The sequence below is a fragment of the Rousettus aegyptiacus genome, unplaced genomic scaffold (assembly GCF_014176215.1).
Source record: "Rousettus aegyptiacus isolate mRouAeg1 unplaced genomic scaffold, mRouAeg1.p scaffold_m13_p_8, whole genome shotgun sequence".
Classification (NCBI taxonomy): Eukaryota; Metazoa; Chordata; class Mammalia; order Chiroptera; family Pteropodidae; genus Rousettus; species Rousettus aegyptiacus.
Window position 1 is genome coordinate 15,472,417 of NW_023416311.1, and position 14,161 is coordinate 15,486,577.

A 14,161-nucleotide genomic window follows, 5' to 3' on the forward strand; every position below is an offset into this window, starting at 1 on the left:
TCAGGATCTACATCAGCATCCAATCCCCTTCTAAAGCCTTACCAGTAATTGTGCACTTGTCTCTCTTCTGTGTACTTTCTTATTTTAATTGATGTAATTACAGAGGCACATGCAGCATAAGAAATGATAGAGATCCCGGCTACACTTGACCCACATGTCCCCACCAGAACGTCTTGCAAGATCACAGCTAGGTTACTGAGGTGACACAGCCACCATCTGGTTCAAATTCCCGAGTCTCACCTGCACACGCTTGCGTGTGTGTACTCGGTTGCTTCACTTTTCTATAGCAACGTTCTCTGTATTTGACATGTTTCAACAGAAAAAAAACCCTAGCATCTTAACGGGCTCCTGATTCTCAGATCCTCGTACGGCCCTCCAGTCTGGAACTCCAGGAAAGTAAAGAAAAAGGAAGCACCAGTCTCCTCGAGTCTCCCCTCTCACCACCCGGACTCCAGACAACCGCGGCAGCCCCTAGTCGGCCAAAGGGAACCGGGCAGCGCAGGGACAGAGAAGGCACGCAGGGGCGGGGCGAGGGCGGAGTCGTGAGGGGCGGGGCCGGCGCGGAGTCTACACGTGGGCGGAGTCGGAGGCGGGCACGCGGGGCGGGGCCGGCGCTAACGGTCGCGCGGCGATCACTCCGCTGTGGTGGTTTCGCTGCTGCTGTGTGGGCCGAAGGTGCTGTGGGGAAGCTGCGGGCGCGGCCCGGCAGAAGAGGTGGCGGGGAGCGGCCTTTGTGTGGCGGGCCGCGGTTAGGCTGGGGGCGCGCTCGGGCGAGTGGCGGGCGCGGACCGCTGAGGCGAAGGCCCGGCCCTGTCGCTGCGGCGGGTGGGGGGCGGTAGGCCACGGGTTCTCCTGGGCTCCTGAGGGCGGGGCTCCGGGCTGTGTCGTCCGCGGACTGGGAGACCTCCCAGCTGCTGCGGCGTGGGTGGGGTGGCCTCGAAGGCGAGGCCCGGTTCAGTCTTTGGCTGACCCACTGCTCCCCCGTGGCTCTGCGCCCTCGGAAGCCGGCTGATTGGGGTGTGTGCGACGCGGCGGCTGTGAAGCGGACGGACCGACGAAAGGAGGTCGGTCTCCCACAGTCGGAATCCGAGGGGACAGCGTTCCATCAAATACGCGTGTCCTGTGGAACCGTGTGGAACGCGTTTTGTGAATGTGCGCCGACAGGCGCGTCTGTGTCGTCAACGTATAAAATAGGCACACACATTCCACACCCAGAGGCTTACGTTAGGGTTGACTTTTAGGGTTAGACAGTCTGTGGGTCCCACAAATGCGTCAGAACACGTGCCCACGGTGACAGGGCCCCACAAAGGAGTGTCACTACCCTAGACACCCCTCCTTCCATTACACATCCTTCCCTTACTCCACCGCTAGGAATCCCGAATCTTCTTAGGGCTCCACAGTTTGGCCTTTTCCAGGATGACAGAGTTGGAATCATAAAAATACATTCTCCAATGAACTGAGAGTCAGTCGTATGTTACCCACGGTTTTAAGGGACCAGGGCTTTAGAGCCCTGTCTTAGAACTGCTGAGTGTGGACTTGTCATCTGTAAGGTGCAAACGTCTGAGGAGGGCATGAAATGATAAACTTTAGAAAATGGTATTTGACTGCAGGTCATGCAGTTTTCTCTTTCTTTTAAAGCAGTATTTAGTTAGAAAATTTGAAACTACCTTGAAAGGTTACCAACAAGTGTTCTGTCTCTACGATGTGGAATTCTTCAGCATGATGGCTAGCAGGCCAGTTTTCTAATGGACATCTCACGGTGTTTTGGAAGTCAGCTAGAATTTCATGATGCAAGACTTGTGGCGTTCCCATTGATGCAGCAGAGTAAAGATGACCTTTTTGAATTGGATTAATAGAGATAGTTAAACGATATAGTTTCCTCCATGAGAGAAGTGACCAATTTTACCAAAGTTTGTCACAACGTCTGTGGTTTGTGATGAGAGGATGGAGAGTGTTCCATGTACAAAAATGACTGCATAAAGAAGACCTTTGTAGTAGTCTAAACCCTCACCAGTCTATAGAATGAGACAGTTACAGGAACATCACCATTGCACTCCTTGGAAGCTTCAGTTGTCTAGAATAGCAAGATATAAACTCAACTTGTTCCCATAATTTAACTAGTTGATATAAATGTAAAATGAGCTGTTAACTAAAATTCTATCTGAAAATCTAATTGTAGAAATATTATTTTCAAATTGCAAATCAAATTGATTTCAGGACTCATTAACACATAACTGGCAGGTACTATGCATGAGGCACTAAACTAGGCACTGTAGGACACAATAGGGGACAAGATAAGGCACAGCTTTGTTATCATGGAGCCAACCTTCTAATGAGCAGAAAGACAGTAGTAAACAAGCAACAATTATGAATTAGGAATGCTAAGAGGGGAAATAGAGGCTGGGGGATTCTTGACATAGGGTAGTAGGAAAGGCTTCTTTTAGAGACTCAAAGAATGCTGAGGAGCCTGTCTTGAGAATCTGAAGGTGGGATTAGGGAGGGTACTCAAGGGAGAGGGAACTGCATATGCCAAGGCCACAGGTCCTATTTGAGGAAAGGAGAGCAGCTAGTATGACCGGAGAGTGGTTATCCAAGTGGGGATATATAATATGAAATGAAGTGATATGAAATAAAGAGATAGGCAGAGGCCAGACTAGCTGGGCATTGCAAGACTATAGCAAAGAGTTTAGATTTAATTTGTTGTGTGATTGGAAGATTTTTAAGCAAGGAAGAGATGATCTAAGTTTTAAAAGAATTCTCTCATGTGGAGAAGAGATGGAGGAAGCAAAAGTGGAAGCAGAGAGTGGAAGCAGGACAAAGAAATGGGAAGTGATCAGATTCAACAAATAGGGAGAATTGACAGGATTTGATGAAAGTCGATTTGGATCTGGGCAGTCAGGAGAAGTGTCAGGGTTGACAAGTAGATGGTAATATAAATTTTTGATGGCAAGAGTCTGAGGTAGCTCCGGGGCACTAGTACCTGGCACACAGGTCTCCATGAATAATTGTTCCGTCGACAGGAATTGAAAGCACACACGGGAGACACAAACATACACACTCCTTCCTAGCCCTAAAAAAAAAGGTCAGCAAAGTTTGTGGCAATTGCCCCCTACATTCCTGCTCCCCACTGGGTGGGGACCAGCCCAAGCGCTACCCCATACTGATTCAGGGCCTGATACATATCAGACACTCAACCTACATGTGTTAAATGAGTAAACTAAGTGTAAACCAGGTAGGTGATTGCAATACTTTAGGTAAGGAATGACTGAGTCTTGAGCTGAGGAGATGGCATTGGAGATGGAGAAAAGACATTTAAAATATATTTGGGAAGTAGAAGGGACAGTAGTTGCTGATGAATGATGTAATCTCTGTATTAACATAGTCTTTATTTCATGTTAACTTTTTTTTTTTTTAGTATTATGTTAACTTTATATTTCCCAAAATGTCCAGATAGGAAAGCAAGTTGTCATTTCTTTGTAGACAGACACTAAAATATATCACCATATATTTTGAATAATAGTGGAAATTAAAGAAACTTCAGAGAGTTCATGGGATATCACATAAGTCAGTGACCAAACCACTAAGAGACATTAAGAGGTAATAATTTGAAGAACTCATTTAGCATGTAGGTGGGTACTGTTTTTATACATAATCCAGCTACGGAATAGTTCATCCTCTCCAACCTCAAGGGTCTGGCACTTTGGACTTTCAGTAAATGCTTGTTGAATGGATGGATGAATGAATGAATCTGTCAAGTTTTGGCAAGTATTTCAGAGACCGAAATTGCATAGTGATCCAGATCAGACCAGGCCAAAGAATGAGTGGGAAACTAACTGCTTAATTCCAGTACATTTTTTCTGGCACCAGAGGGCCTCTAATACAGAAATCATTGCATTGGATAAGAATGAAAAATAGTGTTCTAATCTGTTGAGAGTCTGTGAACTTCTAGGCACTTTATGTACATTTCAAATTCTCATAACCTTTTAGGGTAGATATATCCACATTTTATGAATGAGGAAACTAAAGCTCAATAATGTCAAAACACTTGATTACAAACTAATGATACGGGAATTAAAAATCATATTTCACTAACTTCACAGGCTTCCTGAAACCTATTACAGGCGTGTCCTGAAAGCAAAGCCTGTAGGTGAGGATGTTTACAGTTAAAAGGCCGTGTATTATAAAATAAAGTCGAGTAAATCTGCTAGTTTGGTGTAGCTGACAATTGTTAACTACACTAAAACTTTTTATAGTGGTAATACTGAGGGACAAGCCACCATTTCATTCACTTGATATTTATTGAGTGCTTTTTATGTACAAGGTAGTGTTGAAATACACACATAAAAATATCTTAGACACCACCTCTGCCTACATGGAGCTTACCATCTAGAGGTGAGGTTAAAGTCACCACTTATCCCCACACGGTGTTAACCAAATGCATGACTTGAGGCATTTACAATAGAGTTTTGATATATTTTAAAAGTAGGCTTTATGCTAATAAGTATTTAAATCCACAAATGTTCCATTGAGTCATCTTTCATCTGAAACTCTAAATTTGTAGAGTGCTCAAAAATTGTTAAAATTTTCCATTTTGGGAAAATGGAGTTAAAAAGTGAAACCTAACAATATTCAAAACTATAAAAGGACATTTTAAAACATGTTTTATACAGGTTGACTCTGTATGAACTTACATTTTACTATTGTAATAAAACATTTTACCAAAAAATGAATAAAATATCCAATGCTTTCCTAAAAAAATTCTTTTTTTAATCTTGGAATTTTCCATGATTCATTTCAGTTATTTATGCATCTAAATTATATTTTCTAAAATGCAGATAAAAGTATGGCAAACTTCTTTGCATCAAAGACCTTCACTACACTTTCAGATCTGCATCCAAATATGGCTAATCTGGTAAGTTTCAGTGATAATAGTGGTTTGGTGGTTCTATAATGAAATTTTATGTCGTAATATGTCAACATGTTGATTCTTTTAACACATGCTTGAATAATTGACAAATATACAGGTACTCATTGCATTAGTATAATTGTTAGATATTAAGTACCCCTAAACTTCTTTGTATTTATGCCAGCTAAATGAATATTAGTCTCACTTTAGTTTTGTAGAGTAGAAAATTGCAGATATGACTAGAAGCTGTTCAAAATGATCCAAAATGTGTTTATATTATTTTAATTAAATATTTAATAACCACTCAAATTTAGCATTGTAAAATTAATATATTTTCATTCAGCAATATCTATTTTCTAATTAAATTATCCAAGTCATAGACTTAAACACTTGTCATTATGCTGCTTTTATGATATAAAGGTACACAATAGGTATATTTCTGAAATGATTATATGAAAATTCATTTTGGAGGAAGGGATTGTGAGAGAATGCAATAATTTCAAATATACCAAGACTGTTATTTATTTAAAAGAAACATAGGTGAAATCATCCCCAAGGTGAAGAACTTACATAAAGCAGTTGTCACACTCTTACTTTCCCTGCCCCTGAGTAGTCAACTGTTTACATTTGGATTTTTAAAAATGGGATAAATTTATATGTAACTAATAATTCGCAATGAGAAGTTTATTACTGTTAAAATAATTATTGCTGTTGTAGTTTTTTCTTGAAAGGTGAACTGTTACTAATTGCCTCTTGAATGAGAAAGTTTTACTCAATATTTCCATTAGTTGTGTTTTTCCAACAAAGTTTTGTGAGATCAGCATGTATATGGAATTTAAGAAATAATAGCAGTGCGTCTAAATGTAATAAGACTAGTTAATAACTTAGCTAGGATATGGCAGTCTTAAAAACGTGAATGTATTTTAAATGCAACAGATTATTACAAGGTTAAAATCGGTTGCTAGAATTAATAATATAAATTAGGTTTATCCTTTCAGAAAAAGGTAATTATTTCTTAAATCACTTTTAAAATATTTAATCTTTCTTTGATAGTCACTAAAGAGAACATTAAAATTTTTAAGATGTTAATAACTTTAAGATTTGAGATCTAGGGCTTTAGAGCTTAGATTTATTAGCAGCAATAAGTTTTGTTGCAGTCTAATTTATATTACTGTCCAGCATGTTTGGATTAAGAAGCTAAGCAATTTTATGTGGACTGTTAGAAAACCCTACATAAAAGAAAGCTTTGAAGACCATGGCAAATTAAATTGCATTATACATGTGCTTTGAATGAATTCAGTAAGGATCTATAGCATAGAGCAGTTAATGTGCTCCACCTAGTGATTGAAAATAAAATAAAAACACACTAAGTCTTAAATGATTTTATTTGCAATAGCAGTTAACTGTTTTGTTACTTTGTACTATTCCTTGTGGAATTGAACATTTATGAAGTTTTTTTAGATATTTGTCTGGATAAATACATATAAATGGTTCCGAGTCCAGAATGTACATTAGAGCCAGTAAAATATAACAAGCCCATGAAATTAAATTTACCATCTACATCTGTGTTTAATAGTCATCTTCAATAACCTTTTTGTTTTTCAGAAAATAATCGGTATAGTTATTGGGAAAACAGATATCAGAGGCTTTCCAGACAGAAAAAGCTGAGTTCTGTTTAACTCTTTGCTTCATTTTTCATCAATTGTTACTTATGACTACAATAAAGTATATTTAAGTGATTAAATTTTTCATGCCTGTTTAACACCTTAACAGAAATGGCCATGTTCCTTATTGTATGGTAAAGTACTCAATTTAAGGTTGTATGTGTAAGAATATTAAAATTTGTTTTATTGATTTTATTTGATATTGCTCAAACAATTTTAAAGACTTGTATATACAATGCCGAAATAGCTTGTTAAATTAGTCTGCTTACTAATGTGTATCAGTGTGTATTTATTGAGTACTTCCACTGTGTAAAGACCAGCATGAAGGTAGCAGAGGGCAACTGTAGTCTCATATCATCTTCAAGTGTCATAGTGTCGAGGGTATGGACTTGGAACTAGATTGATTGAGCTCACTTAGTCACTGAGTGATCTGAAATCGGTCCTATATGTAGCTGTGAAATAAATAAATAAAGCTTGTGTAAGAATGAAATGAGCTCATACCAGTAAGGGTATATGACCCATAATAAGACCTCTATGTTAAACTATCACTTTCAGCCTGAGAGACATAGGTACACAGGCAAATCTCAACAAGACAAAGTGATAAAGAAGGAGGTTTTCCAGCAGGGATATGTCATGGTAGAGTACTGTTGAGGGAGAGAAGTATGACAACAATATCTACATATTAACTCAAACAACCAGGCAATTCAGTGAAAAAATTCATTTTCATTTGTGGAAAATACAGTTAACTTTGGCTTTAATGGTTCTTATTGAGTTGGTTGAACTGTGCAAAAGTTTTAGGACTATGGAAACTATCCAAGACTAAAACTGGATTTTTAAAACCAACTCACCTTCAAACTTTTGTAGTTATAATATAGCATGCCAAAACTAGCAACTCACTACTATGAGCTTTTAAAGTATCAGTGGTGTTTATTAAATGTTACAGTGTAAGTGCTTCTGTATAGCTTGAGGGAATCAGAGCTCTAGTCAGCTAATAATTTTGATAGAAGACATTTTGTTTGAATCACCTGAGTAATAATGACTGTTATATGACTTATGTTATAGTGATAGGTACCTTTATTTTTGTTTTATTTTAAATAATATTATGTTATTATTTTTGAAGTAAATAGCAAAGACGTTATCTCCTATCCATACTTGTTTGTGTCTTTATCATAATTACTTAGATCAGAAGTATCATTTGACTAGTTTGAGAAATTCTGTATGTCTGTTTTCTAACCTCTAAAAGGGCTGAATTTTCTAAGCTCTAAAAGGGATAACTTTTCCTAACTGAATTAGAAAAAAAGTCAGTATTTAAATATTTGCCAAAATTAAATGATGAAATATAATTTTCACCATCAGACTGTGATGTAGGGGACCACTTCTGTAGTGTTTGATGACGTTTTATGATTATATGTACAGTGTTTTTTTTTGGAGAAAATGTGCTTACTGACTTAAACAAATATACAAATAAGAAAAATATAATTAATATATTTTCATTAAAAATTCAAACAGTATAGAAGGTCAGAGAGTTGAAAAGTAAAATTCTTCATTTAATCTCCAACTCTTCCCATCCCAGTCCCCGCCCCAGAGGTAAACACTAATTACAGTTCAGTAGATGTCTATAATTTGTATATGTATGTAAGGTTGTATTACTTTTTTAGTTAGCAAAAACAATAGAAATTCTATTTTAGAAAAAAATGTACTTTCTGACCCCTAGTGGTGCCATTTAGTAGCACACGTTTGTTTTAATTTAGATCTGAAATTGACTTAGGTTAAATAAAACAGTAACAAGAAAGAAATGGAGAATTTAAGCTAATATATGGATGGTTCAAGCCTATGTGTCATTTCCTTGGAAATGCACAGACAACTGAGGAAAGGGAAAAGAGGAGTCAATAGTGAGATGATTATCTACTTTGGCAGCTTTCGAATTCATAAGAACATAACTTTTACAGAATTTATATCTGATGTAATGTTTTATACTATGTGTTTATTTTTATTATCTTAATAATATTTGTTCAAAACTACAATTAAATATTTCACTTGAAAAATTAAAGCATTGGTTTTCCCTCAGATATTGGCTCGGAAAGGTACACTTTCAGTTTCACCATTCGTGATTCACCAACCCATTTTATAAATGCAACATCCTGGGGTGACGAAGTTTATATCAGATCACTTTCTAACAGCTTTAGGGTTGGCACGTGTGGTAAGTTGGCATTTATTCTTAAACTGTTTCTATTATAGTATTTTTCCTGTGATATGTTTGTGGTGACTATACTGAGTCAGTCAAAATGAAATACAGTAGTTCCACTTATCCACAGTAGATAAGTTCCAAGGCCCACCATTGGATGGATGCCTGAAACTGCAGATCAAACCATATATGCATACACTATGTTTTTTTCCTATACACATGTACCTATGATAAAGTTTTAATTTATAAATTAGGTTCAGTAAGAAATTAACAATAATAACTAATAACAAGACATTTATATGCTGTAATAAATATACTGCAATAACAGGTGAATGTGGACCCTCTCTCAAAATATCTGATAGCTGATATAATAATTAGGACACCACTAAGTGACTAATAGTGGGAGAATGTATACAGCCTGGGAATGCTAGATTCAGGGATGATTCACATCCCCGGAGAGACAGCATGGGATGGCTCAAGATTTTATTGTGCTGCTCAGAACAGCACACAATTTCAAACTTATGAATTGTTTACCTTTAAAATTTTTTATTTGCTATTTTCGGAGTTTGGTTGACTTTGGGTAACAGACCGTGGAAAGAAAATCCATGGACAAAGGGAGACTACTTTAAGACCCAATTTATAATTCTCAAGAACCTTATCAGAAAAAAGTCATGCATTAAAAGCATAATACAAGACATTCAGCATTATTACTTGAAACATACAAGCGTGATAGTCACCTATTTTTACTAGATAGCTTTATGATCTTTGGTTTATTTCATATTTCAGTTTATATAAATCCCTATTGTTTTTGTAATAAGGCTGCTAAATAGATTCTGATAAAAGATGATACTTGAATTTTTGATGAGATTTGGTATAGAACTGATATGGAAGAAAGTTTCTGTCATCTTAACAAGATCAAGCCTGACGATAATTGAATGCCTTGTGTAACTTTGGGCACTCAAAAGTAGAGTGGAGAAAATTCAAATTTTATGAGCTGGCAGTGCTTCTAATATTTGAGATGCTAGAGGCGATATTTTTGGTAAACAGGCAGGGCTTGTGTTTACCAAGTTGCTTTTACTTTTTTTAATCTTTCCCTGGATGCATGCCTGTGTTAGGTTAACAGTTCGTCCAATAAGTGTTCTATTGTTGTATTTATTTTTTTGTTAACTATCAGTGGATTATCTGTTCTGATATAAGCTTGTGCAGGTAGAAATTGTTCTTGTTACTCTTATGAACAGTAGTTCTTCTACTTAATAGTAGAATAGGCTAGTATTAGGATAGGGGTTAGTATTTATTATTTGGATTAAGACAATCGGGTTATTGAGCTTAAACACTTTCTTAATTGGTGGCTGCTTTTAGGCCAACTGTGGTATCATTTGTTCTTTCTAGTAAAATTGTATCCTGTGTCTGAAAAGCTGTGCCTTTTTAGATTATAATTTAAACCTACATTTGAATTGTTATATTTTTAGGTAAGGTTTAAAGTTGAACTGCAATTCTATTCTGGAGAACAAGCTATTACCAGGCTCGGTAGGCTTTTCACCTCTATCTATAAATCTGCTATTTTGCCACATAGATGAGTTTGCTCTGTAAAGCTGCTTATAAATAGCTCATATGACTTCAGGTTGCTTAACTTAAGTTCTCTTTGCTAAGTTATTCTAGTTAAATTATTATGCAAAAGGTACAAGGGGTAAGCTCTGCTACTTATTACTTTTAATTTGTCTTTCAGTATTACATTACGGTAATTTCACCAGGTAAAATTTCTATCTCCTATACTTTTAATTTTAGGTAAATTTGGCTTTTGTTTTAATTATTCATAGAAGTTGGGTTTAATGTGGTTCAGGCTAATGTTAGTTCAAAGCAGTCATTTGGCATGAATTCTCGTAGGTATAAACTAGGTGCTTTACCTAAGTTACACTTTGATTTGTCCAAGTGCGCTTTCCAGTCCACTTACCTGGTTACGACTCATCTCCTCTTATATGTATAAACATTTGTAAATAGAGTTTGGGTTATGTTCTGATATTTAAGGAGGGTGATGGGTGGTGTGTGCTTCATGGCCTAATTCAATTAAGTTCTCTATTTTTAATTTACTACTAAATCTTCCTTTGGTTCTTGGTTTCAGAGGAACTTTCATTAATATGTTGGTGTTCTTGAACTAGAAAATTAGCCCATTCCTTTCAAACTCATAAGCTACACCTCGACCTAATATTTTTATGTTGACTAGTTATGCTTGTTATAGTTCCTTTGTAGAGTTTGCTGAGGATGGTGGTATATAGGCTGTATTTACAAGGGTTGGTAAGGTCTATCTGGGTTTATTAATTATAGAACAGATTCCTCTAAAGGAATATAAAGCACTACAAAGTCCTTTGGGTTTTAAGCTATTGCTAGTATACTTTGGCAAAAAATATTATTATTTAAACTATACAAGTTTAGGGCTAAGCTATTTAATCCCAGTTTGTCTTAGCTATTATGTAGTCAGATATTTTAAAGTTACTTTTCTTGCTTATTTTTGTCTGAGCTGTGGCTTTTGACAGCCTAGCTGATATTTAACTTTATTGTTTGGGGATTCTTTGACATACTTTATGCAGATGTCTGTTAATTTGGGTTAATTGTATGACTGCAGTGGCTGGCACAAAATTTACCAACCCTTATTTTGATTAGTATAAATTAGTCAAACTTTTGTTTATGGCTTAATTTTTATCACTGCTGTTTCTCGTCGGGGCGTGGTTAAGTTAGGTGTTATGAGCTATATTTAAGTGTGCTTGATGCCTGTTCCTTTTAATCATTTGTGATTTATAGCCGGGTCCTTAACCCCAGGGCCATAGACCAGTACTGGTCCGTGGCCTGTTGGGAACTGAGCCACACAGCAGGAGGTGAGTGGTGGGCAAGCAAAGCTCCATCTGTATTTGCAGCCATTCCTCAGCACTAGCATCACTGCCTCAGATCCACCTCGGATCATCAGGCATTAGATTCTCAGGAACACCAGTCTCTGGTGCCAAAAAGGTTGAGGACTGCTGATTTCCAGGGCATTCTCACTGGGGTGAAGATACCTTTCATGTGTAGTTTTACCAAGAATTAATACAAAGGCTGGGACCAAACCTATGTGTTTATGGAGTAAGCATACTCATCTAGGTATTTCAGTGTCTTGCTCTATTTATTAAGCTAAATTAACTGGGCAAGGTGTGAGTGATGAGAGAGTTAGTCTTAATATTTATGGGTATGCAGTTGTTCCATGTTATAAGGAAATTGAACATCTAGCAGGGTAGCTGTCTAAGGAAAAATGATTCACTAAAGTTGCATGCTTGTTTAAGGGATGGGATGTTTTCTGTTCAATGGCTTTAGTTACTAGACTTTTAATGCTATTCCACTCTTGAACTTGTTTAGTTGTGTGTGGTGGACAGGAGGGTCATATGTAATATTGTATAATTAGTATTATTTTGGGGGTTTGGCAAGATAATAATAGTTATATACTGTATCAGATTTATGAGGAGGGTAGGAAGGGTTTGTTGAATTAGTTACTTGTGTCTACTTGCTGTCTATGTGTGACATATGTGTGATATCCTGTGACCATTGACTGAATATCACCTTGTAATCATTTATGTTGGTCAGCATTGATTTTGATGATGCTCAGTCTCATGCAAGTTTCCATTTATGTCCTGGACCATTCATTTCCTGTACCCTGTGATTTTGATGTGTGGCTCTATTATTCAGTAAAGCTCAGCTACAGGTTGGTTGGCTGTGTTAAAGCCTTTGGCAGCCATAACTGGATCCAAGCATACCTCCAAATTAAAAAGAGGCATAACACTATAGTTATATGTTGGCATAGGCTGATTGCCCTCCCTTATTTAAGGGGAAAGAGAGGGCAATTTTAGGTGAGATGGCCCTGAATAAGAACTAGATGTTGTTGAAGACCTATTTTAGAAATCCCCCATGATTCATATTAATTTTTAAAGAAACTTTTAGTCTAAAATATGAAAATTTTTTGCATCCTCTTCCCACCCCAATATCCCTTTGGTACAGTGTAGTGTAACAAAAAAGAACAAGGACTTTGAAAACAAATCCTAGTTCCAACATTTATTCATATTGTGGCTTTGAGAAAATTTCTCAATCTTGTTGGGCCTCCATTACGAATTAATACCCTATATATTCTTGTGAATGTCAAATGAGATAATGTGCCTGGTATAAAGTATAGAACTTAGTCACTCTAGATGACAGGTCTAGCCTCATATAAGCAATAAGAAAGCATATATAACCAGCTCTCTTTCATGGTAGAAAAAAGAAGGGAAAAAATAATGCAGATAATTAAACTACTACTCTCCAATACCGCAGTATCAAGCAGCCAGTTATTTAGCACCTAATCATATATTGCCTTGTATTATTAATTTCCAGGGTTATATGTAGTGTCTCTCTAACTGAATAATAAGGTAATCGAACATATGGACTTGAAGGCAGAAAACTTTGCAGATATCACAGGGCCCAGAGCAGTTAGAAACATTTTTGGATAAATGCCAAAACATTAGGTAGACAGAGCTAAAAATATATTTGGGTATTAAAATATATGTTGATAGCGATTGTGAGGATGAATGAGATAAGGGATTTTAAAAGCATAAATTTGATTATTATAAATCTAAATAAGATTTTAGTGTGGTAGAGGGAAAAGAGTACAGATTTTGAATCAGAACAATTCTAATTCTAGCTCTATTACTTTCTAAATATAAAATCTCAAGATAGTTATTTAACCTCTGTGAGCTTCAATTTCTTCATTTGTAAGACAGGAATAGTTAGTTGTGTGAGTAATTAGAAAAACAGAGCATGAAAAATCTAATCATATGGTAGACCATAAGGAAATAGAAACCCTAAAATGTTAAGTCATAGCTTATTAATTGTGGAGCTCAAATTAGGACCTGGATTTTGCATTGTTCTTCCTATTCCACCAATATTGTTTTCCAAGGACAACTGTGAATTGGGTGAAGATCAGTAACTGTTTTATAGAAGGGTATGTTGTAATCAAATCAATTCTTAAGTGTACCTTATCAATAAAGTAATACTGATGTGTGTCATATTTTGGGATTTAAATGCAAAGCTCTTATAAGAAATGGCATCTGGGATCAAGTTAATGGAGATTTAACTGGAATTCCGTTTCTCATGGTGAAACAAGAAAATGATTGGGAAGGATATATAACACCAACTTAGAAATTAGAAATAACATTGTAATGTTCATTATTATGTACACTTGTTTTTTATTTATCCTGTTACTTTTTTTTAATAGCATTATACTTTTCCCTCTGTTTTTTTTAGTGATCATTGAAAATCCCCTGATCCAAAGAAAGGAATTAGAAAGAGAAGAAAAATTCAGCCCTGCCACTCCTAGGTAAGTATCTCATACAAAGATTAGCAAGCTTTGTACTA

General features: G+C 36.5%; 1 protein-coding gene across 2 annotated transcripts in view; it reads left to right on the forward strand.

Moving 5' to 3' along the window:
- The first annotated feature begins 611 nt into the window (after window positions 1-611).
- The window catches only part of MEIOB (meiosis specific with OB-fold), a 28,102-nt gene continuing 14,552 nt past the window's right edge, over window positions 612-14,161 (forward strand). The window contains exons 1-5 of one of the 2 annotated variants that reach the window (XM_016136599.2): window positions 612-675; window positions 4,836-4,912; window positions 6,512-6,569; window positions 8,639-8,770; window positions 14,051-14,123. In XM_016136599.2, coding sequence (XP_015992085.2) covers window positions 4,844-4,912; window positions 6,512-6,569; window positions 8,639-8,770; window positions 14,051-14,123 — 332 coding nt within the window. In that variant the 5' untranslated portion in view covers window positions 612-675; window positions 4,836-4,843. Of the gene's footprint in view, window positions 676-848; window positions 1,065-4,835; window positions 4,913-6,511; window positions 6,570-8,638; window positions 8,771-14,050; window positions 14,124-14,161 lie in introns of those variants that run through there. The other variant, XM_036226072.1, reaches the window with a different exon arrangement.